The following is a 25,047-nucleotide window of genomic DNA, read 5'->3' on the forward strand; positions in this document are numbered from 1 at the left end:
ATCTGGCTGCTTTGAGATGAAAGAGGGGCTCCCTAGGGCTCCTCCTCCTCCTTTTCTGTCCTTAAAAACTTGCCTTTCCTTTGCACTTGGGGGCCCCAGAATGAGTGGGAGATTGGGGCTCTGGGAAGTGTTGGATAGGGGAATAGGCTCTGGAAGTCAACTGTCAATAAAAAAGTAAGTATCTCTTGTTGCTTCCACTGAACTTTATTGCAATTAGTAGTAATAAGAGTGATAAGCATAGTAATCCTTACATTTTATGCAATTTACAAAGTACTGTCACATGTTAACCAGCAATAGTACCAACACTAGTATCAATACTGATAATAACTAACACTGTGAGTCCGACACTGCTCTCCATTCTGTATGGTGTATTTAGGTTACAGTCTGGTAGTGGCAGATCGACAGCTTCTGTATATAGAACTCAGTGGTACAAATGCGCTTGTAAGGGGAGGCTGGGGGTTGGATATGAAGGTGTATTGGCATAGTACTTATGGAAGATTGTAACACCAGATCAACTGGGGCTGATGGGAATTTTGAGCACCCAAAACCACCTCTGTGAGCCTGAGCTTGTCAAAGCCACCTCTCAAATCAGATTTACTAGATTCAAATCCCAGCTCCATCACTAATGGCTGTGGGCAAGTTATATAGCTTCTTTACTTTCCTGGTTTGTAAAATGGAGGTAAAAGAATATACCCTTTAGATAATATTAAGGGTTTAATACTATAATAGGCCGGGCACGGTGGTCATGCCTGTAATCCCAGCACTTTGGGAGGCTGAGGCAGGAGGATCACCTGAGGTCAGGAGTTCGAGACCAGCCTGGCCAACATGGTGAAACCCTGTCTCTACTAAAAATACAAAAAATGAGCTGGGTGTGGTGGCAGGTGCCTGTTATCCCCAGCTACTCAGGAGACTGAGGCAGGAGAATCGCTTGAACCTGGGAGGTGAAGGTGGCAGTGAGCCGAGATCACGTCACTGTACTCCAGCCTGGGTGACAGAGTGAGACTCTGTCTCAAAACAATAACAAAATACTATAGATAATATCCCCTTAATAATGTAGATAATATTAAGGGTAATGCAAGTAAGCCACCTAGTTTACTAAGTGTCCCATGGCAAGTCTAAGTAAGCGTTATCTCCTATTATGACGAGAAACAAATTGAGGCTGGGTGAGGTGGTTCATGCCCGTAATCCCAACACTTTGGGAGGCCACGGTGGGTACATCACTTGGACCCAGGAGTTCGAGACCAGCCTGGGCAACATGGCAAAACCCCATCCCTTTCCAAAAATACAAAAAAATTAGCCAGGTGTAATGGCACATGCCTGCAGTCCCAGCTACTAGGGAGGCTGAGGTGGAAGGATTGCTTGAGCCTGGGAGGTGAGGCTGTGGTGAGCTGCGAGTGTACCACTGCACTCCAGCCTGGGCAACAGAGCAAGATCCTATCTCAAAAAAAACAACCCAAGTTGAAATTTCAAACAATCCTAATAAGATGGGAGCTACCATTCCATTTTACAGACGGAAAAGAGATTTTGTGAGTAACTAGCTTAAGGGTGCAAAGCCAGTAAGTGATGGAGAGGAAATTTCAATCTGCTGGCCAGACTCCAGAACCCGAAATCCCATTATATTGCTTTCCCTTCCCCAGCCTTCCCTGGGATTATCTCAGTTTTCATGAAATAAAAAAAAAGCAAATCCATAATTAGAATAATCAATAGAAATGCCCCAACTAGAGCTACGACCAACAAATCCGTTGTGTCATAAGCAATACTGATGAGCAGTGATCTTTTTTTTTTTTTTTTTTTTTTTTTGAGACGGAGTCTCGCTCTGTCACCCAGGCTGGAGTGCAGTGGCCGGATCTCAGCTCACTGCAAGCTCCGCCTCCCGGGTTTATGCCATTCTCCTGCCTCAGCCTCCCGAGTAGCTGGGACTACAGGCGCCCAGTCACCTCGCCCGGCTAGATTTTTTTATTTTTTAGTAGAGACGGGGTTTCACTGTGTTAGCCAGGATGGTCTCGATCTCCTGATCCCGTGATCCGCCCGTCTCGGCCTCCCAAAGTGCTGGGATTACAGGCTTGAGCCACCGTGCCCGGCCTGAGCAGTGATCTTGTAAGGCAAAAGAAATCACCGCCTTGGCTGGGCGTGGTGGCTCATGCCTGTAATCCCAGCACTTTGGGAGGCTGAGGCAGGAGGATCACCTGAGGTCAGGAGTTCAAGACCACCCTGGCCAACATGGTGAAACCCTGTCTCTACAAAAATACAAAAAATTAGCAGGGCCTGATGGCAGGTGCCTTAAGGCCAGCTACTCGGGAGGCTGAGGCGGGAGAATCGCTAGAACCTAGGAGGCGGAGGTTGCAGTGAGCCGAGATCGCGCCATTTTGCATTCTAGCCTGGGCGACAGAGCGAGACTCCGTCTCAAAAAAAAAAAAAAAAGAAATCACGGCCTTGTTCTGCCTTCTGGGGCAGCATGGAGTGAGATCACAGCGCCTCAGAAATAACTTTGAAAACTGCGACTGTGCTTTACAAAAAGATATCAGTATTATTAAATGCTGCCCCTACCTTTTAAAAATCAAACGCTAGAAAAACCACTCACCTGTTTGGCCTCTCCGGCCCCTACCCCTCCCTGCCCTCAACTGCAGCTGTGCGCAGCCAGTTGACGGTTTTCCTTAAAGGCCTCGGGGTGCTCGTATCTTCTTCAGACGTTCAGCCAAAATTTTTAGAGTGCGGCTAGGGGGAAGGGTAGCGCACTCTGAATTCATTTAGCTCCATCGTTGAAGCCCGGGTTCCTAGATCAGGGCACAAAAACAAATAGAAAAGACAGTTTCTGGAAGATTGTAAAACAGCTAATTTTGCAGGTGCTTCGGCATCAGTGGTGGCGATGAATGTAACATCCACGTCGGAGGGGGGATAAGGTTCAATCGCAGATGAAATGGTTAATACCTTATACGAAATTCACGGCGAAAAATCCTGAAACAGGACATTTAAATTCACTGCCGAGGCTTGGGGGTGGGGTGGGGAGCAGGGATCGGAAACGACGCTAGTGGTTCTTAAATGCGTTTTTACTTGGGAATGCCGGGCAGGGAAAAGAAAGGTCATCGTCTGTTTAATTTCCACCCCCAGCTCTGGACTTCCAGCATTAGCTCGCCGGGCCTCAGCTGTTGTACACACACGGCGAGGGGGGAGGGGAGGGCGGAGGCGCGGAGGAGGGGCCGGCTGGGAGGAATCTGGGCATCCTGCCGCGCATGCGCCTTTCCGGAGCAACAAGTGGGCTCCACAGAGGAAGTGTAAAGGGGAGGGGGGGAGAACTGGTGCAGAGCATGGCGGTGACGTCAGCGCTCCGCCCGGGCGGCATCCCGCGCGGCCAAGCCGGGGACAGCGCGAGCCGCAGCCGGAGCAGGAGCGCCGAGACGCGCCTCCGGAACGTAGAGTAACAATCACAACCCCACATTCCGGGCGAGCGCGAGCACGAGCGGGAAGGGATGCGACCCGGGCGGAGGCGCCGCGCGAGCGCCCTGCAACCAACGTGAGCGCCGCCAGCCGCGGCGGCCCGGGCGCCGGCCAGGCCTGGGGGCGGCGGGAGCCTGCGTGCGTGCCCTCCTCTCCTCTGCTCTCGTGCGTCCTGGAAGCAGTGGCCGCGGCGGCTCCCTCCGGGGTGCAAACCCAGCCACCGCCAGCAGAACGGCCGACGCTGCGGAGGGGAGAAGGTCCTTTCTCGGCTGCCACCCCCTCCCCCGGTCCTCCGGGCAAGCAGCGGCTTCAGCAAGATTGGACCCGGGCACCGGGTGGCACTGAACTCTAGCCCTCGCCCCAGGGGGTCCGTCGGGGAGAGGACGCAGCTTGTAGGGGGCCCCCGGGGAGAGGAAGAGACAGCCCCTTTCGAGCTTCCACGCACCATCCACTCCGGGGAGGGGGCCAAGAGGCAACGGCGGCCAGCACCGGGCACCCTCGCCCCCTCCCCTCGGGCCGGGAGCTTCCAGCCCAAGTCTGCAGCACCAGGAAGAAGGCGCCTGAGCTCCCCTCGCGACAAGACAACTGCAGTAGGAGGTGGGGGCGAAGAGCGGGCTGAACCCGTCCGCTGCCCGGGCGGTGGAGCCCCCACGGCGAGGCGCTGCGCCGGCGGTGGAGACTCGCGTTCCCTCCAGCCCCTGGGGCAGAACTTTCTCGCCCCCCCTCCTCCTTCCCCCGCAGTCGGACTCCCTCCCCAGCCGGCCAGTCCTCCCAGAGGAGAAGGCGTCGCGGAGACAGCCCGGGCGGGGGCCTACCTTCCCCAGGGCCGGCATCATGTCGGCGGCGCAGGTGTCCTCGTCCCGGAGACAATCTTGCTACCTGTGCGACCTGCCCCGCATGCCTTGGGCCATGATCTGGGACTTCTCGGAACCCGTATGCCGCGGTTGCGTCAACTACGAGGGCGCCGATCGCATCGAGTTCGTGATCGAGACCGCGCGCCAGCTGAAGCGGGCGCACGGCTGCTTCCAGGACGGCCGCTCCCCTGGGCCGCCGCCGCCCGTCGGGGTCAAGACAGTGGCCCTGTCGGCTAAGGAAGCGGCGGCGGCGGCAGCAGCAGCAGCGGCCGCGGCCGCCGCGCAACAGCAGCAGCAGCAGCAGCAACAGCAGCAGCAGCAGCAGCAACAGCAGCAGCAGCAGCAACAGCTCAACCACGTTGATGGTTCCAGCAAGCCTGCGGTGTTGGCGGCCCCGTCTGGCCTGGAACGCTACGGCCTGAGCGCGGCCGCTGCCGCCGCCGCCGCCGCCGCCGCCGCGGTGGAACAGCGCAGCCGCTTCGAGTACCCGCCACCGCCGGTGAGCCTGGGAAGCAGCAGCCACGCCACGCGGCTGCCCAACGGCCTGGGGGGCCCAAACGGCTTCCCCAAACCAACACCGGAGGAGGGACCCCCAGAGCTGAACCGCCAGAGCCCCAACTCGTCTTCAGCGGCGGCGTCGGTGGCGTCTCGGCGTGGGACGCACGGTGGGCTGGTGACGGGGCTGCCCAACCCGGGGGGTAGCGGAGGTCCCCAGCTTACTGTGCCCCCCAACCTGCTGCCGCAGACGCTGCTTAATGGCCCGGCCAGCGCCGCGGTACTCCCCCCACCCCCGCCCCACGCTCTGGGCAGCCGTGGGCCCCCAACGCCTGCTCCCCCAGGGGCTCCTGGGGGCCCCGCTTGTCTCGGGGGTACCCCAGGTGTATCGGCCACGTCGTCCTCCGCGTCGTCTTCGACCTCTTCGTCGGTGGCAGAGGTGGGCGTGGGTGCTGGTGGCAAGAGGCCCGGCTCGGTGTCGAGCACAGACCAGGAGCGCGAGTTGAAGGAGAAGCAGCGCAACGCCGAGGCCCTGGCCGAGCTGAGCGAGAGCCTGCGCAACCGCGCCGAGGAGTGGGCCAACAAGCCCAAGATGGTCCGCGACACGCTGCTCACGCTGGCTGGCTGCACGCCCTACGAGGTTCGCTTCAAGAAGGACCATTCGCTGTTGGGCCGCGTTTTCGCCTTCGACGCGGTCTCCAAGCCCGGCATGGACTACGAATTGAAGCTGTTCATTGAGTACCCCACGGGCTCGGGCAACGTGTACTCCAGTGCGTCTGGTGTGGCCAAGCAGATGTACCAGGACTGCATGAAGGATTTCGGCCGGGGCCTATCCTCGGGTTTCAAGTACCTGGAGTACGAAAAGAAGCACGGCTCCGGGGACTGGCGCCTGCTTGGGGACCTGCTCCCCGAGGCCGTGCGCTTCTTCAAGGAGGGCGTGCCCGGCGCTGACATGCTGCCCCAGCCCTACCTGGACGCCAGCTGTCCCATGCTGCCCACGGCGCTAGTGAGTCTGAGCCGCGCCCCCAGCGCACCCCCGGGGACCGGGGCCCTGCCGCCCGCGGCGCCCTCGGGCCGGGGCGCAGCCGCCAGCCTGCGCAAAAGGAAGGCCTCTCCGGAGCCGCCGGACTCAGCCGAGGGCGCGCTGAAGCTGGGCGAGGAGCAGCAGAGGCAACAGTGGATGGCGAACCAGAGCGAGGCGCTGAAGCTCACCATGTCCGCCGGGGGCTTCGCGGCGCCGGGGCACGCGGCAGGGGGTCCGCCTCCGCCGCCCCCACCTCTGGGACCCCATTCTAACCGGACCACCCCACCTGAGTCAGCCCCCCAGAACGGTCCGTCCCCCATGGCCGCCCTCATGTCGGTGGCAGATACTCTGGGCACAGCGCACTCGCCCAAGGATGGCAGTTCCGTGCACTCTACCACTGCGTCCGCGCGGCGCAACAGCAGCAGCCCAGTCTCGCCGGCCTCCGTGCCTGGGCAGCGCCGCTTGGCATCACGTAATGGGGACCTGAATTTACAGGTGGCGCCCCCGCCGCCTAGCGCCCACCCGGGCATGGACCAAGTGCACCCCCAAAACATTCCGGATTCCCCCATGGCCAACAGCGGACCTCTCTGCTGCACCATTTGCCACGAACGTTTGGAGGACACGCATTTCGTTCAGTGCCCGTCCGTCCCCAGCCACAAATTTTGCTTCCCTTGCTCTAGAGAGAGTATCAAGGCTCAGGGGGCCACCGGCGAGGTGTATTGCCCCAGCGGTGAGAAATGCCCCCTAGTCGGGTCGAATGTACCTTGGGCCTTCATGCAGGGCGAAATCGCGACTATCTTAGCTGGGGATGTTAAAGTGAAAAAGGAAAGAGACCCTTGAACCACTGGGCAGCCACCTCCTTTGCCCTAGACCAGCTCCTCTCCAATCCTGAGGGCCCCTCCCCCAACCCACCTCGACCCTCCCTTCCCTCACCCCCAAGGTGTAGAATTGTGAATATAACAAAACTGCAAAAAGTTAGTCTTATGTATAGACATTATTTTCGTCGTATGTTTCTATATTTTGAAACAGGTATGTAACTTCTTCATTTGAAGGATAAGCTGGTTTGTGTTAAGCAGTATAATATTGGTTGGGTCATTTGCATCATATTCGTTAGCATTTATTTGGTGGCAGAATGTTTGCCTAGGTACAGAATTAATAGCCCTTAGCAACGACTGCTGCTGGTGTGTATTTTTGTAAATGTTATGCACTCTCTGAAAGGAAACACACAAAAGAAAAATACTTTTTTTTTTTTTGCCAAGGCCAGTGTTGCTGCCTAAAAAAAGAAAAAAAAAGAAAAAAAAGATGCTATAAAATGGTGAAAGCTTCCTTCTAAACTGCCCCAAGTGTTGAAGTCTTCACTTTATTTTGTTCTGTTTTGTTTTGTTTTTCTGTTTTGTTTGCAAAATGGTAAGGGGGTGTCGGGGGGGGGATGGGATGTTTTTTGTTGCAAGTTTGTGAGGGGAAAATGTTTTGGTTTGTTTCTACTGACCTGAATGTGTTGGATCTACACGTGTTGTTTTGTTTTTGCTTTATTGATGCACGGATGCTTTTGAACAGTAGAGCGAAATGCTAGACATGGAGAATCTGCTCTGTTTGTCCTTTATACATTTCTGTAGTTAACAGAACACTGTAATGTGCCTTGGAGCTTAGTAACTTGTAATAAATTCAATTGATATTAACTCTGCGCCGAGTCAGCAAGTTTGTCTTTCTAGGGCTAAGGCCACACAACTCCGAGGTAGGGGACACCTTCCCTATCTCCAGTATAGAAGGAAAATCTTAGTGCCTTTGAAAGCCCTGGGAGCTGGCCTGTGGGAAAGGCCTTGTGCTGCCTTGCTGCCCCTCCCCCTCGGTACCCGGCTATTTACATTCACCTCTTGGGGAGGCGACAGTTGCTGACTAAGCGATTTCGGTTTACTCTTCAGCATCTCTATTTTCCCCCGGATGTGGGCCCAGCTGCAAATGGCATTGTCAGGAATGCTTTCTGGTGCCTCGCCCTGTGGCCGTGAATATAGGCTGACACCCAATGCAGCTGGTGACTTGACAAGTGGGGGAAAAAGTCTAGGAGAAAAGCTAGGATGCTTTGCTTCTTAGATATGACAGACATCCGTCTTTGCATATTTAAAACAAAAGTGCCACAGAGCTGGGAGCAAATGCTTACACTCAGCCTGGAGAGTCCGCAGTAGCTTCAGGCTGGTGCCTTGGAAAAGCAGTTTTCGCCTCATTCATTACACTTTCTTTCCTCTATTTTAAATAATTAACTTCTAAAGGCAGAAGACTTAGTTGATCAGAGAGGGTTTCCGAGGATGAGGAAGGGGGAAAAACCCCAAACCTAGTTCCTGAAGCAAAGATTTACTTCCAAAACCAAATAAAAATCCCTTCCGGCTGGTGAAGCAATGCAATTATTCATCTAATCAGCTTTTGGCGGCGTTTGTGAGGTGCAGAGAGGCGGGGAAGCGGACAGAAGACTAATGCCCTTTAGAGCAGAGCCCCGCAGGCTAAGAGCAGCCTGGAGTCCTCCCAGTGGTAGGGGAAGGCAAATAAACCTGATCTGAACCTTGTACTTTCCTGGGAGGCAAATAGAAGAGCAGAAAACAGGAGGGAGGAAGCAAAACAAAACCCGGCAATCCAGTCAAATTGATTCCTGGCCACACCTCATTCCTGGGCGGGGCGAGCTGGGCCCTTATGGTCCCCTTGAAGGGTGAAGGACTGTAAGAAACTTGGAGCCCCCACACCACTCCCATCAAAGGAGTGGGAACACTGGGAGGTGGGGATGGGTGCAGGCACGTTTGGGGAGAAACAAATCACTGGTTCGCCCAGAACTCCGGTGTGGAGGCTGGGCTGGTGTCGGGACTTGTTAATAACACCCTTTTAGTTTCTGTTGCTGCTTTACCACTGCCATCACTGAAGTGGTGGAAACCAGGACTGTGTGTGTGCACGCGCACTCGCGTGTGTGTTTGTGGGTGTGGATAAGTGGCAATATTGATGGATCTGCTGCAGCCTCTTAATCCTGGTACATGGGAGGTGCCTGTCTCACCTCTTTAAGAATCTCCCCACATATAAATAGATATTCATGTCAGCTTCCTGCAAATGTGTCCTTGCATTTTCATCTGCTGCCAAGTGTTGTATTGGTGCTTATGAGTCATGAAACCTATTTTCATCCGCAGGGGTAATTAACTTGGGGGTGATAATGCATAGCAGACTGTAGGAAGAGTTAATTCCAAAACCCATCCTCGCCTGGCTACCAACCACACGTTTCACTTAAAGGTCTGGGTTGGCTTTTCATATAAGTTCATTAATAAAAACCAAGCATGTTTCGCCTGGAAGATCCTCTAAGATGCTCCCAACTCCCACTCCCAAGGCACATACTCTTAAAATGGGTAAAGCTGAACAGCCTGAGAATACAGTGTCACGGGTATAATTTAACCATCAATTGAAGGAAGGAGCACTGGGTGCAGCCACGGCATTGCACAGCGCATGTGAATTTAGACATGTGGATCACCTGTCTGGGCGTGGACCTTATGAGTTGTGTCTGGTGGCTCCAGCTGGGAGTTGGCCCTGTTACCAGTCTGTGCACAGCTGCTCCTGCCAAACTACAACTGTCTCTTCATCACTATGGTATTATGCTCAGGAACTTTTAGGATTATAAGACCTTTGATTACTAGTGCACATAGGTAGGAAAGAGGGGCCTGTCATTAAGCACTAAGAACAGCATTGTTTCTTTCCTTCTTGTTGCTGGGTGCTATTATTAACAGTAGAAGCAGTAGCTGTAATAATGAGGAATCCAGCCATGGAGGCCAGTTTGGTTTCACTAAGGAAACCTGACTAGAGATGTTGGGGAGAGGAGGGAGGGAGTGGGAGGGAGAGAGCAGGTTGGGGTGGAACCCAGGCTAGAAGTGAATTATAATAGTGCAGTTAATTAAAGTTTATCATAGCTGGGGGCCACTTGTTAAATGGAGGCTCTCACTCTCTCTCTTTTTTCTTTTTTAACCATGTGACCTTTTCCTTCGCTGAGACCCATTCAGCTGCTAGTCTGGTTGCCTTAACCAGCCTTGCTCTGATCCCTCAGCTGGATTCTCCTTTCCCTGAAGCTTTCCACTTTGGGTGCCTAGGAAGCACTTTTCCTCTCTGGCATGTAAGGATTCTTGTGGGTTTTTGAGATTCAGCTCAGGCCTCTGGATGAGCCGAGGCTCCATTCATCTCCATTTTACCTCCATTTCTTCCTACCCTCATTTCCCATCCTTCTCACTCTCCCCTAAGAGCCAAAGTGGCCAACATTTAAAAATTCATATTTATTTATGTGCGTCATTTGTGCAGCAAATCCAAACGACATGTTTAAGTGGGCCGAGTGGTGGGGGCAATGAGGACTTAATTCAACAGCTTTGAGAGAATAGCCCAATGCAAGTAATTTCTTGAACTTGATCTCTGAAGGCAGCACCATAGTCCACCATCGAAGGCGGCTCACCCTATCAAGTCCTCAATGCAAGATTCAAGGTGTGTTTTCACTTGCATCCAGCCCAGACTGGCTGATGTAATAAGTACTGAAATTCACTTTTGTTTTCTGTAATACTTCATCAAGTCAGGAAGTTGGAATTGGGGCTGGGCATGGTGGCTCACGCCTGTAATCCCAGCACTTTGGGAGGCTGAGGTGGGCAGGTCACCTGAGGTCAAGACCAGCCTGGCCAACATGGTGAAACCCCGTCTCTACTAAAAATACAAAATACAAAAATTAGCTGGGCGTAGATAGCACCACTGCACTGGGAATGACTTTTTTATTTTTATTTTTATTTTTTTGAGATGGAGTCTTGTTCTGTTGCCCAGGCTGGAGTACAGTGGAGTGATCTTGGCTCACTGCAACCTCCGCATCCCAGGTTCAAGCTATTCTCCTGCATCAGCCTCCCGAGTAGCTGAGATTACAGGCGCCCGCCACTACGCCTGGCTAATTTTTTGTATTTTTAGTAGAGATGGGGTTTCACCATGTTGGCCAGGCTGGTCTCGAACTCCTGACCTTGTGATTCGCCTGCCTCAGCCTCCCAAAGTGCTGGGATTACAGGCATAAGCCACCGCACCCAGCTTGGGAATGACTCCTTAAGGTCATCTAGTGAAATGTTTTCTAAACCTTTCTGGGGTCAGAGACACCTTAGAAAAATCTAACAAAAATTATGGCTCCTCCCCAAGATATACCAGTGCCCATATACACAAGGATTTGCATACATTTTTTTTTCCTTTTTAATATACATTTTATGTATTTGTTTTTGAGAAGGTAATACATTCCTTTTGTTCAAAATTCAAAGAATGAGGCCTGGAGTGGTGACTCATGCCTTTAATCTTAGCACTTTGGGAGGCTGAGGCAGGAGGATTGCTTTAGGCCAGGAGTTTGAGACTGGTCTGGGCAAGATAGTGAGACCCTTCCTCTACAAAAAAATTTTAAAAATTAGCCAGGCAGTCTGGGTGCGGTGGCCTGTGCCCATAATCCCAGCACTTTGGGAGGCCCAGGCAGGCAAATCATTTGAGGTCAGGAGTTTAAGACCAGTCTGGCCAACAAGCTGAAACCCTGTCTCTACTAAAAATAGAAAAACTCAGCCGGGTGTGGTGGCACACGCCTGTAATCCCAGCTACTCAGGAGGCTGAGGAGGGAGAATTGCTTGAACCTGGGAGGAGGAGGTTGCAGCGAGCCGAGATCACACCACTGCATTCCAGCTCAAAACAAACAAACAGACAAACAACAACCAAAAATTAGCTGGGCATGGTGGTGCATGCCTCTGGTCCCAGCTACTTGAGAGGCTGAGGCGGGATGATTGCTTGAGCCTGGGAGGTCAAGGTTGCAGTGAGCAATGATTATGCCATTGCCCTCCAGCTTAGGCAACAGAGCAAGACCCTGCATCAAACAAACAAAAAAAACAAAGGATGCAAAGAGGGGAATAGAGTACAACTGACCCCTCTGCTACTCAGTTCCCTTCTGGGATGCAACCAATACTACTCAATTTCTTAAGGCATTTATGCACATCTAAAGCCCATTCATAAATTGAGGTTAGAACTTATGTCTGGTCCGGCTGGGCATCATGGCTCATGCCTGTAATCCCAGCACTTTGGGAGGCCGAGGTGGGCGGATTACCCGAGGTCGGGAGTTCGTGACCAGCCTGACCAACATGGAGAAACCCCGTCTCTACTAAAAATACAAAATTAGCCAGGCGTGGTGATGCGTCCCTGTAATTCCAGCTACTCAGGAGGCTGAGGGAGGAGAATCGCTTGAACCTGAGAGGCGAAAGGTGTGGTAAGCCGAGATCACACTATTGCACTCCAGCCTGGGCAACAAGAGCGAAACTCTGTCTCAAAAAAAAACAAAAAAAACAAAAAAACAAAGAAAACTTATGTCTGGTCCATCCACTTTGTAATGATGAAGACCCCAAGTCACAGAGAGACAGAGAGGTGAAATAACTTGCCTATGGTCACACAGTGGCAGAGTTTGGGCTAGATTCTTATTAGGGAACAACTATAATATACTTTTTTTTTTTTCGAGACAGAGTCTCACTCTGTCGCCCAGGCTGAAGTGCAGTGGTGTGATCTTGGCTCACTGCAACCTCCACCTCCCGTGTTCAAGTGATTCTCCTGCCTCAGCCTCCCAAGTAGCTGGGACTATAGGCACGTGCCACCATACCCGGCTAATATTTTGTAAATTTAGTAAAGATGGGTTTCATCTTGTTGCTGTTGGCCAGGATGGTCTCGATCTCCTGACCTTGTGGTCTGCCCGCCTCAGCCTCCCAAAGTGCTGGGATTACAGGCGTGAGCCACCATGCCTGGCAATTTTTTTTTTTTTTTTTTGAGAGGGAGTCTCTCTGTCGCCCAGACTGGAGTGCAGTGGCGCCATCTCAGCCTACTGCAAGCTCCGCCTCCAGAGTTTATGCCATTCTCCTGCCTCAGCCTCCTGAGTAGCCAGGACTACAGGCCCATGCCACCATGCCCAGCTAATTTTTTGTATTTTTAGTAGAGACAGGGTTTCACCGTGTTAGCCAGGATGGTCTGGATCTCCTGACCTCATGATCCACCCACCTTGGCCTCCCAAAGTATTGGGATTACAGGCACGAGCCACTGTGCCCGGCTTTTTTTTTTTTTTTTAATTTAAGAATACTTGAAGCCGGGCATAGTGGCTCATGCCTCTAATCCGAGCACTCTGGGAGGTGGATCACTCAAGGTCAGGAGTTCGAGACCAGCCTGGTCAACATGCTGAAACCCTGTCTCTACTAAAAATACAAAGTTAGACAGGAGTGGTGGTGCACGCCTGTAATCCCCAGCTACTTGGGAGGCTGAGGCAGGAGAATTACTTGAACCCGGGAGGCAGAGGTTGCAGTGAGCTGAGATTGTACCACTTCCACTTCACTCCAGCCTGGGTAAGAGTAAAACTCTATCTCAAAAAAAAAAAAAAAAAAAAAAATACTTGCGAGCTGGGCTTGATGGTGTAATCCCCAGCTACTTAGGAGACATGAGCATTGCTTAAGCCCAGGAGATTGAGACTAGCCTGGGCAGTCTTGGGAAAAAAAAAAGAAGAAAGAAAAATTTAAGGACAGTTTCTATGAGGAGTGATGATAAGGTGGGCAAAAGGAGAGCGATACCTGGTCCAGTGGGATTCACTATTTTTACTAATTCTTGGAGGACTGGCAAAAAACATGTATCCCCTGTAGCCTTTTGGGGAAGGGAACATTCAGAGCTATTTCTAGGTTTCTGACTGTAAATGTCAGGTGGGCCTGAACTAGTAGAGTCTTTTTTTTTTTTTTCTCGAGACGGAGTCTCACTCTGTCGCCCAAGCTGGAGTGCAGTAGCGTGATCTCGGCTCACTGCAACCTCTGCCTCCCGGGTTCAAGCGATTCTCCTTCCTCAACCTCCCGAGTAGCTGGGACTGCAGGCGCCCACCACTACACCTGGCTAATTTTTTGTATTCTTAGTGGAGCCAGTGTTTCACATATTGGCCAGGCTGGTCTCGAACTCCTAACCTTGTGATCTGCCCACCTCTGCCTCCCAAAGTGTTGCGATTACAGGTGTGAGCCACCGTGCCTGGCCGGTAGAGTCTTTTTTTAACCTTTCATCTGTGGCCTTTCACGCCACCTCCCCCTTTGCTGATGGGAAAAAGATTTTTTTTTTTTTTGGAACAAGGTCTCGCTCTGTTCCCCAGGCTGGAGTGCAGTGGCATGTCCATGGCTCCCTGCAGCCTCCATCCCCTGGGCTCCAGTCATCCTCCTGTCTCAGCCCCCTGAGTAGCTAGGACTACAGGTGCATGTCACCACCATGCCTGGCTAAATTTTTTTTTTTTTTTAAGAGATGGGGTCTTGGTACATTACCCAGGCTTTTGAAGATTTAGAGTCAGATAAGCAACTGACTCCAGACCAACAGGGAGCAACTATCTTGGCATAGAAGGAGGGGGTAAGGGAGAGACACCAAGGACTCCCCCATTTTCCCTTCAGCTTGGGGCTTCTCACTTCTCTGCCACCCACCTCTGCCTGGCCATCTCTCCCCTACTGCTAAAGGAGAAACTGAAGGAGTCTAGGGACAGGCCAGATGCCGTGCAATGTGCCTGGCAGCTGCACATTGTACCATTCCAGCTTTAGGCCTGCCTAGGAAGAAGGCGTGATGGGCCCCATTTTATCGATGTGCCAATTGAGCTCAGAGAGGTTAAATAGCCAAGACCATCTAGACCCAGTGCAATCCAAGCCCCAGTCAGCCTAGAGCCTGACTCTGCCAGACTCCAATGTTGCTTTGTGCAGAGGGCCACAAACTTCTGACCTGCAGAGCCCAGGAAACCAAGGCTCACAGCACGAGCCCCGTCCCTTGGCTCTCTCCACATCTCCTTGAGTCTGAGTGTGAGCCTCACCGACACCAGTGAGCAAGGCTATCTACAGGCAGGGCTGTCAGGAAGCCCCTTGAGGAGAACATTTTCTAGCTTCTATGTTCATTTTTAATTTTTTAAATTTTATTATTATTATTATTATTATTTTTAGAGATAGAGTCTCTGTTGCCCAGGCTGGAGTGCAGTGGCATGATCTCAGCTCACTGCAACATCTGCCTCCAGGGTTCAAGTGACTCTCCTGCCTCAGCCTCCCGACTAGCTGGAATTACAGACACCTGCCACCACACCCAGCTAATTTTTGTACTTTTAGTAGAGATGGGATTTCTCCACGTTGGCCAGGCTGGTCTCTAACTCCTGACCTCAAGTGATCTGCCTGCCTCAGCCTCTTAAAGTGCTGGGATCACAGGTGTGAGCCACCACGCCCGGCCTAGGTTCTATGTTCTGAGGGAACACAGTGGAGCTGTCCAAGCAATATTTCCAATCAGGGATTCTGGAGCAGGGCTGTTCTTCTGAAGTCTTCCTCAGTTGCCTCCTACTCTCAAACTTAATTTAAAAACGAGCTTACCAGCCGGGCGCGGTGGCTCAAGCCTGTAATCCCAGCACTTTGGGAGGCCGAGACGGGTGGATCACCAGGCCAGGAGATCGAGACCACCCTGGCTAACCTGGTGAAACCTCATCTCTACTAAAAAATACAAAAAACTAGCCCGGGGAGGTGGCGGGCGCCTGTAGTCCCAGCTACTCAGGAGGCTGAGGCAGGAGAATGGCGTAAACCCGGAAGGCGGAGCTTGCAGTGAGCCGAGATCCGGCCACTGCACTCCAGCCTGGGCAACAGAGCGAGACTCCATCTCAAAAAAAAAAAAAAAAAATGAGCTTACCTTTGTCTCATTTTTGACGGAACAGAGAGATGACAGGAAACAGGCAGTGGTCCTGATTTGTAAGGTATATTGCTTCTATGGGGAGCATCTACCCCACTAGCTGGTGTCTTCCCTGCCAGTCTTGCTTTTTTTTGAGACGGAGTTTTGCTCTTGTTGCCCAGGCTGGAGTGCAATGGCGTAATCTCGGCTCACGGCAACCCCCGCCTGCCGGGTTCAAGCAAGTCTCCTGCCTCAGCCTTCTGACTAGCTGGGATTACAGGCACACACCATCATGACTGGCTAATTTTTGTATTTTTAGTAGAGAAGGAGTTTCTCCCTGTTGGTCAGGCTGGTCTCGAACTCCCGACCTCAGGTGATCCACCCACCTCGGCCTCCCAAAGTGCTAGGATTACAGGCGTGAGCCACCTCATCCGGCCTCAGTTTTGTCTTTTTCAGGCTGAAATGCTGGTCAGTTACCTCTTGGACCTAGCTTGATTGTCCTGCCTCTTTGGGGGTCACAAGTGTGCACCCACCAGGTCTGGTGTTCTGGATTCAGGAAGGCTTACCTCTCTACATGGGAACTATTATTGTGGCTCCCAGGTTTAGGTTAGACTCGAGAGAAGTGTCCCAACCTCCCAACTGGTCTCCCGTAAGCTCTGGTGTCTGCTCACTTCAGGCCATGGCTCTGTAGCAGAATCCATTTTTTTTCTAAATCTAAGCAAGTCACACCCTTGCTTAGAAACCTCCCTTGGCTCCCTGTTGCCTACAGTGTAAGTCCAAATTTCTTAGAACAACAATCAAAGCCATCATCCACCATTTCGCCATCCCAGGAGTTTGTTTATTTATGTATTCATTTCAAAACAGAGTCTTGCTCTGTTGCCCAGGCTGTGCAGTGGCACAATCCTGGCTCACTGCAACCTCCGCCTCCCAGGTTCAAGCGATTCTCCTGCCTCAACCTCCTGAGTAGCTAGGACTACAGGTGTGTGCCACCATGCCCGGCTAATTTTTTGTATTTTTAGTAGAGACGGGGTTTCACCATGTTGGCCAGGCTGGTCTCGGACTCTTGACCTCAAGTGATCTGCCCACCTTGGCCTGCCAAAGTGCTGGGATTATATAGGCGTGAGCCATCACACCTGGCCCCTGGAGTATTTTAATTTGTAAAAGGTATTATATACACATGGTAAAAGAAAAACAAAATCAAAGAGCATAAAAAGATACTCAGAGAAAAGTAAGTCGGTCTCCTTCTCATTCCAAATCTCCAGTTCCCCTGCACTGTGGGCAGTTATTTCGTGTACATGTTCAGCAGTATTAAAAGCACAGAGAAGCTTAGATCTATAATATATGTCTGCTGGGGACAGATATTAGGACAAGCCAGGGACAAGCAGAAAGGTCCAGGACAAGGAACTGGGCTTGGGTCAGAGAGAGCCCCATCTGGGTCTGGGGGCTGATGCAAAAGTCAGGGAGATGCCCCCTGTCCCCAGAGCCAAGGATTGGTTCTGGTGCTTCCTAGGCTCCTGGGCAAGGAGTGTGAGTGAGTGAGTGTGTGTGTGTATATGTGTGTGTGTATCTTTGGCCCACAGGCCCACACCCAGGTCATTCACATCCCTATGATTATTTGGGTGCCCTGAGCAGCCCCTGGTTGGCTGGACATTCTCTGGAAGGACTTGGGGGAAGAAGTGGGGCAGTGTCTATGGAGGCCAGCTATCCCCCACAGCGTCCAGAGCCTTCCTTACCAATAGCCTCATTCCCCTCCCTCTCCCAACAGCCACAACAGCTCAATGAGGCTGTCAGAATTGCACCCCTAGGTCACAGACAGGGATACTGTGGCTGAAAGAAAAGATTGAAGGGGAGACATTATTATTATTATTATTATTATTATTATTATTATTATTATTTGAGACAGAGTCTCACTCTATTACCTAGGCTGGAGTGCAGTCGCGCAGTCTTGGCTCACTGCAGCCTCCACCTCCTGGGTTCAAGCGATTCTTCTGCCTCAGACTCCTGAGTAGCTGAGATTACAGGCAAGTGCCACGATGCCGCTAATTTTTGGATTTTTGGTGGAGACGGCGTTTCAACATGTTGGCCAAGCTGGTCTCTCATTTCTGGCCTCAATTAATCAGACTGCCTTGGCCTCCCAATATGCTATTACAGGCGTGAGCCACCATGCTCGGAGGGAGAGAAATTATTGACTGTAGACTTTGGAACTGACAGTGGGCCAGGCACTGTCATATATGACTTCTTCATTGTGGTAAATCTCTGAGGCTGGTCATGGCCATGATCCTCCTTTGACAGGAACATCCCCACAGTAGGTCCTATTATTGGTCCCATTTCGTAGCCAGGCAATCGAGACAGGGGTAAATAACGCACCCCTGCCTGTCTTCATGCCTTGTCACCTGAAGGACAGTTCACACCCTCCCTTCACTCTGCCCCCACACCTCGCTTTTCACCAGCACAGACCCTGCCAGCTGGGGGTGGTGTTTTTGAGGGGAGGAGCGAGCACTTGGAATCCCAGAGCTGCAGTTCCAGGAGGTCTGGGTGCATCTGAGAACAGGTTTGGGTGGCTGGGGGCGCTGGGGGCGCCGGGGGCAATGCTGATGGCCAGCACCCTGGGAGAGGCGGCTCTGGAATGTAGGGCCATGTGAACGTGAAGGAATTAACTCTGTGCCCCTGGGTCTCAGCCCAGACGGTCATGTGACTGCCTCCCACAATCTCCCCGCTCCCTTGTGTCTGCCGGGAGCTGGAGGTTCACAATGCCCTGTTCTGCTTGGACTGGAGCTGGTGGCAACTGATCCCTGACTTGGGGAGTTGCCAACATGCCCATTCTTCTGGGGCCTCTGGAAGTAGGATAGTTTCAAGGGTGGGAGAGAGAGGTGACGGGGAGCTTCCCAAGGTAGAACAGAAAGGGGGAGAGCTGGAGAGTCGAAAGGAGGAGCTGCTTCGGAGCCTACCACCTCGCCTGGGGCTAAACCAACAGGCCAGGCCACTTGCCAAAAAGTGGCTTTTCAGGCTCCAAAGTCAGTCCTGCCCCAGAAGGGCCTCCAGCTCACCTCAGTGAGCGTAGTGACCCCAGTGGAGCTGGGAGAGAGGCAGAGTTGGCCCTCAGGCAGGGAGCCAGCACCTGCAGCTCCTCTTTAGGCCCAAGGACCCCTTGCCTTGTACCCCCTACCTGGTCCCAACCTTGCCCCTGCCCATGGAGGCAGAAGTAGGGATGTCCGCCAGCCATAGCTGGTGCCTCCAGCACCCTGGGCGCAGGCAGTGCCTCTAACAGCTTCCACCTAATTTTTCTTTTTCTTTCTTTCTTTCTTTTCTTTTTTTTTTTTTTTTCTTTTTCTTTCTTTCTTTTTTTTTGAGATGGAGTTTCCCTCTTGTCGCCCAGGCTGGAGTACAATGGCACGATCTTGGCTCACTGCAACCTCTGCCTCCCGGGTTCAAACGATTCTCCTGCCTCAGCTTCCCGAGTTACTGGGATTATAGGTGCGCGCCACCACGCCTGGCTAATTTTTGTATTTTTAGTAGAGATAGGGTTTCTCCATGTTGGCCAGGCTGGTCTCAAACTCCTGACCTCAAGTGATCTGCCCGCCTCGGCCTCCCAAAGTGCTGGGATTACAGGTGTGAGCCACCACGCCTGGCCTGTCACAGGGCTCTTTCTTTGCCCACTGTGGCTAAATGCCTGGGGCAGGGTTCCTGTTCCTGGGGATGGCAGAGGTGGGAGAAATCTGGAGCAGGCTGTGGAGAGCACTCAGCCCAGGCTGTGCTTCTGCCTGACACGTGGCTCCTTTCTCCTTTTGCCTGCCTATCACGTCCCTCCTCCTTCAAGACTCATCCAGGCCCCATGCCTCCGTGAAAACATGCTTTTACCCAACACACATCTATCGATTGATGTGTGGGTTCAAATCCTGGCTCTGCTATTAACTTTGGGCAAGTTACTTGATCTCTCTGGGCTTGTATCCTCCCTGGGAAGGAGGAATATCCCTCACAAGGTTGCAGGAAGAATCCAAGGAGACAGTGGTGTGTGTTCCGTGTTAGCACCAGCCAGCTCGTTGGCTTCCAGTGACTGTTAGCTGTCTTGTTGCCCTTATTCTTGCCTGGCTCAGGGGTCTCCTGCCACCAGGACTCTCGGCACTGGGGGATGGGGCAAAGGAAAGTCAACAGCAGCACTGGCGATGGTGCTGTGACCGTGGTGCTCAGAGCATGGGTCAGGGCCACGGGGAAAAACCTCTTTCTAGAGATACGGCCTGTAAAGGACGAGGAGCGAGGATGATAGAAAGGAGCTCCTGGTGGAGGTGAAACTGGGGAGGCAGGAGAGCAAGTTTCCTCCAGAAAAGCGAGGAGTTAGTTGGGTTTGGCTGGAGAGTGGGGAGGAGGAGAGACAGGACCAGCCAGCGTGATCTTCCGTGCAAAAAAAAGTGGGTCTTGGAATTAATCACAAAGGGCCCCTGGAGGATTCCGTGAGCTGGGAGGGACATGGCCTGATTTGCCGTTTGAAAAGATCTTTCTGGTAGCAGCATGAGGACTGGAATGGAGGGGAGGGAGAACCAAGATTGAGAAACCAGTTAGGAGGCGATTGCAGTCATCCAGGCTAGAGGTGGTGAAGCCGAAGGAGGAGGGGGCTGTGGCGCTGGGAAAGGCTGAGCGTGAGCACTGTGGGGAGCAAAGGTCCACGAGCCCTGGTGCCCAGACCCAGGAGGTGTGAGGTAGAGGGAGAAAGGGGGCAGGGTCATCCCTCAGCTTGGGTGCCAGGGGAATGCCGCAGGCCAAGGAGGGTTAGGGAAAGAGGCCCAGCTCCGTTCTGGACACCGGGGTTGGGGCGGGGGACGAGATGACGGATAAGCAGGTAGACACGCAGTTCTGGCCTCTGCACACAGGTCTAGGCAAGAAATGAGAGGTGTTGTCCTCTTTGTGGGTGGTAGGTAGAGGTGTGAGTTTGGATGAGGGCCCTGAAAGGAAAGTGGGCAGAATGAGGAGATGAGATGGAATGCCGGGAGCTAGTGCTCCAAATCCCAGGCCTGGGGGAGGAGCAGCCCTGGAGGAGAATGAGTAGCAGGAGGGGTGGAAGGACGATCCCAAGAAGTGATGTCCGGTCTGCCAAAGGAGACCTGTGGACTAGGCTCGGGGACAGAGTCAGGTGCTGGGCTGAGATGGAGGAAGGTAAGGCCAGAAAGGTGTCTGTTGGACTTGGCAATGTGGAGTTCCTGGAGATCTTAGCCAGGGAAGCATGGCTATACTTACCATGTTTCAGGCAAGAATGAAGGAAGCAGAGGCTAAGACACACAGTATTGAAGGGTCGGTGGGCAAAGTGTGGGGACAGCAGAAGGCCCAGCTTGTCCTAGTCTCTTGGCTGTGACGGGAAGGAGAGAAACGCAGCCAGGGGACAGGTAGGGAGAGTGTCCTTGATGCCAGCTGAGAGAGACACAAGCGTGTGTACAGTGAAAGGGCTCGTCCAGGAGAGGCTGAAGACCCTGGAAGGGGGATGGGAATGAATGGCGTGGCAGCTTTCAAGAGGAAGGTGGCGGTATAGGTACTGGAAAGTCCTAATATTAACGATAGCCAGCTCGTTGGCTTCCAGTGACTGTTAGCTGTCTTGTTGCCCTTAATCTTGCCTGGCTCAGGGGTCTCCTGCCAGCAGGACTCAGCACTAGGGGACAGGGCAAAGGAAAGTCAACAGCAGCACTGGTGATGGTGCTGTGACCGTGGTGCTCAGGAGCATGGGTCAGGCCCATGGGGAAAGACCCCATACACATAGTGCTTACAATGTGCCAGGCACCCTCCTAACTGCTTTATGTATACGGCCCCACCCAATCTGCACAACAGCTCTACAAAGTAGGTGCTTGTATAGGAAGTGCACCTGATAGCAATCACTTCCGCACACCCTGAGAATGACCCTGTATGGCAGATGCACCTGCCCATGTGTACAAACTAGGGGGTCTGGGAGTGGCCAACCTGGAGATTGGTTCCTTGCCTATGAGGAACATCTGAACCCCCAGCCTGCCCTATGGAACTTGGGCCATACAGAGATGGAGGCCCCAAGTTTTGCACTAAAAGAAGGTTGCCAGGTGGAAGTTGTTAGGGAAAGGGTGCTAAGTGGCAATGCTCTATAAACTGCATGCCTTTTGCAAGCAGTTGCAGTTCTTCTACCCAACCCACTGCCGCTGGACTCTCTTCCCTGAATGTTAAGTCCCCAATAAAGCCCCAGGCACTCTGTCGTTTGCTGGCGCTGGGTCTCTGCTATGGCCTCTTGAACCTGGTGCCATCCCCACTGCAGTTGACAGGGGACTGGCACAACAGTGCTATCATAGTCCACATTTTACAGATGGAGGAATCCACACACAGAGGTTAAGAAACTCGCCTAAGTTTACACAGCTGATATGTGGTGTTGCTGGTGTGTCAGGATTTGAACCCAGGCAGGGGCCTCCAGAAGTGTGTAGCGGTCAAAAGCATAGATTCTGGGACCAGACTGTCTCTCAGTTTCCCCACCAAGAAAATGGGCATGAGAATTGTACCTACTTCATAGTGCTAGTGGTTGGATTATATGTATAAGTGCCCATAAAACTCTAGAGTGAGGCTTGGTATGTAGACAGCTTAGGAGGGGGATGTACCTGGGACAGAACTGGGACCCTACTTACACTGGGAGCAGAGGGAGGAAACCAGGATGGAGAGATGGAGAGATTTGCAGGGACCCCTCAGGTCTTTTCTGTAATATTTATTTATGGGTGCTCTCCTGACCAGACAGGACTTCTTGCAGGAAAGTTTAGGAGCAATTTGTGGTAGAGCTGAAGAAGCCTTTGGGACCAGAGCCTGGTCTCTTTGCTCTACTCAGTAGCTATGGAACCTTCTGTGCATTACTCTGAGAGCCTCAGCCTCCTCTTAGGCCCAAGGCGGCAGTGATGCCTACCTTGCCGGGCTGTGGTGAGGATTCAATGAGACCATGTGTGTGAGCAGGTGTGCCCAGCTCAGCTCATTGCCTGACACCAGGTGACACTCATCAGGCAGCTACTTCCATCACTTCTACAAATGCTGACGGAGCTCCCAGCAGGGGCCGGCACTGTTCTAGAGTCAAATTAGTAGTATTAGTCCTGAAGCCTTAGCACAGTGCTTAGATGCTCTGTAAATGTTGGTCAGATAAGGAGAGAGGTTGTCTCTAGCAAGGATCAAGGAATGGGTCAAGGAGGAGGTGCTAGGATTAATTAGTCAGAAAAGGGGAGGAGAATAGAGAGTCTCACTGCCTCACCCCATCCAAGTCAGTTCTCTAGGGACAATAGATTGTCAGGGGCTCTGAGGCAGCCCCTGGTTACATGCAGATGTGACCTGGAAGATGAGAGGTGAGGTCAAGAGCACCTGAGGATGGTGGTGGGGCCTCCAGGTCAGGGGAGGATTTGCTTCCCAAGGCCCATGGCAATCGTACTTGCCTTATGTCTGGGATATATAATTTCCCAGGTAAGGGAGGAGTTTATGTGGGGGACAGTGTGGGTTCTGTGCAGGACGGCCTTCATGGGTATGGACCTGTGCAATCACAAGGGGTCCCACATTCAAAAGAGATGGTTGAATGTTCTGCTATCACTATCTTGCAATTCTTGATCATTTGGAACAAGGGGCCTTGCGTTTTCATTTTGCATTGTGCCCAGAAAATTATGGAGCCGGTTCTGGGACCTGGAGTGCTTGTCTGTCTCCTCGCTCATAATGTTGGAGGCTCCTGGCCGTGGTAGAAGTTGAGAGGTACCTGGCTGGGCAGAGAGGGTTGAAGTGAGAGAGCTTGTGGCTTTGCCCCTCTGGAGGCCTGAGCAGGGGTGAGACCAGTGGGTGTGGAGTAAAGCATGCTGGGCAGAGTCAGACAATTGGGTTTGTATCCTAACCCCGCCGCCAGCCAGCGGTGTGCTCTTCAGTGAGCTCAGTGTCTCAGAGCCTGTTTCTTCATCTGTACACGGGGTAGGCTCAACCATACCACAGGTAACATGAGGGTTACAATGAGGTACAAAAAGTGCCTGGAGCAAGTAGGTGCTTAGCAAACGTTTGTTGTTGAGTCTCTGGATGGGGCAGGAAGGGAGTTGGGTTGTGAGTAATATGCTCCATTGCAGCAGGCTATGGGGGAAGAGGTATCGAGCCCTGCCCTGCCTCCAGGGGCTCAGAGCTGAGTGGCATCCTTGGAACCATCTTCCAGGAAATGGGCTGCCAGCTCCCCCTCCAAAGTGACTACTGTCTTTGGCCACCTCTGGCCAAGAGGCTTGCCATTTCCAGAGTGACCAAATCCCAGCTCTGGCCCAGGGGCGGCAATTCCAGGCTGCCAGGCCTTGTTCCCAGGCCCTGAGTGCCCCTGCTCCTTTTTCCCCCTGCAAGAACTCACACCTTGATTTCCCGAAATCCTGTTCACACCAACACAGGCCTCACACTGCACACCTCTGGCTGGGCTAGACCAGCTCTCCTTTCACAATAATACTGCAGTGTCCCCTTCTCTGCAGAAAGCCTTCCCCTGTAAGGGAGAGAGCTACAGGTTGAGGCCACATACTCCCTCCTCCTCAATGCCTTAGGGTCCCCACCCCCTTTCTGATCCTTGATTTTCCCTGAGCTGGATTAAGACCTTTAGCAGCCTTAAGAGCTGAAGGATTAAGGTGTACCTCCCCCACTCACTCACACACAAATTCCAAATAAAATAATCCTAAGCCTTAAAATAAGTGTCAGGAAGTCCAACAAAGTTTCGATTTTCCCCAGGATGACTACTTACTTGTTATTTTTGAAGTATGAAATATTAGCTCTTAAAAAAGCAAAACCAAACCAAAACACTTTGTTGATGGCCTTTTGCTGCCAGTGCCCTGAGAACATGCTTAATCTGCCTACTGGGTAACCTGGCCTCGCCTGCCCCCTCCCTGGTGCCTGAGAAGGAGAGGCCTGGCTCGCAATAGCAGGGCATTGGGCCAGTCTGCCCAGAGATGTCCCCAGGAAGAGAGGAAAGCCCTGGGCCAATCAGTCTCCGTAGGGGAGGTGACATCAGCAAAGCCCAGAAGGTTCCGCTGCTTCCACCCCTGCCATAGGGCAACATCTCCTCCCCTCCAGAGCAGCCAGGGTCAGTCTAGGCCACGTTCCAGTCCTGCAGCTGGCCAAGGATGACTGGGCTGTTAGTCCCTGGGCCTGCTGCCCTTCACCCAGACCTGTTGGGCAGGTCTCCCTGCCTGGCCGAGGGCTGCCGGGGCCACTCACCCTCCTGCTGTGGGGGAGGGAGCCAGCCAGTGCTGGAACATCTTCCACAAACTGGCTTTTCCAGATCTTGCTTGTAAACTCTGATTAAAAATAAAGCCCTCATGTCTGGGAAGGAGAGGGTAGGAGGGTACAGTGGTGGGGGACAGAGCAGGCAGGCAGAGGGCTATGGACAGGTGACAATAGCCCACCTTAGCAAAATGGTTGGGTATCCCAGAGAACAAGGCTGGCCGGGGAGTATCCTGCATAATTCCAGGTGGAAGGCACCTTCCAGAGCCCTTTGTTTTGCAAAGAGAAAACAGGCCCAGAAAGGGGCAAGTGGTGTCACAAGGTCTCCAGAAAACAAGCACAGGTGGAATGGAG

General features: G+C 52.6%; 1 protein-coding gene across 1 annotated transcript; it reads left to right on the top strand.

Annotated features, from left to right (window-relative positions):
• The first annotated feature begins 3,036 nt into the window (after positions 1 to 3,036).
• IRF2BPL (interferon regulatory factor 2 binding protein like) lies at positions 3,037 to 7,490 on the top strand. Its single transcript, XM_033187317.1, has one exon. The coding sequence runs from the start codon at positions 4,270 to 4,272 to the stop codon at positions 6,646 to 6,648; it is 2,379 nt and encodes a 792-aa protein (XP_033043208.1). The 5' UTR covers positions 3,037 to 4,269; the 3' UTR covers positions 6,649 to 7,490.
• The last annotated feature ends 17,557 nt before the right edge of the window (positions 7,491 to 25,047 follow it).

Source organism: Trachypithecus francoisi, unplaced genomic scaffold, assembly GCF_009764315.1.
Source record: "Trachypithecus francoisi isolate TF-2019V2 unplaced genomic scaffold, Tfra_2.0 Lachesis_group3, whole genome shotgun sequence".
Lineage (NCBI taxonomy): Eukaryota > Metazoa > Chordata > Mammalia > Primates > Cercopithecidae > Trachypithecus > Trachypithecus francoisi.

Coding starts and splice junctions, on each gene's coding strand:
- IRF2BPL (XM_033187317.1), top strand. CDS start 4,270: ATGTCGGCGGCGCAGGTGTCCTCGTCCCGGAGACAATCTTGCTACCTG.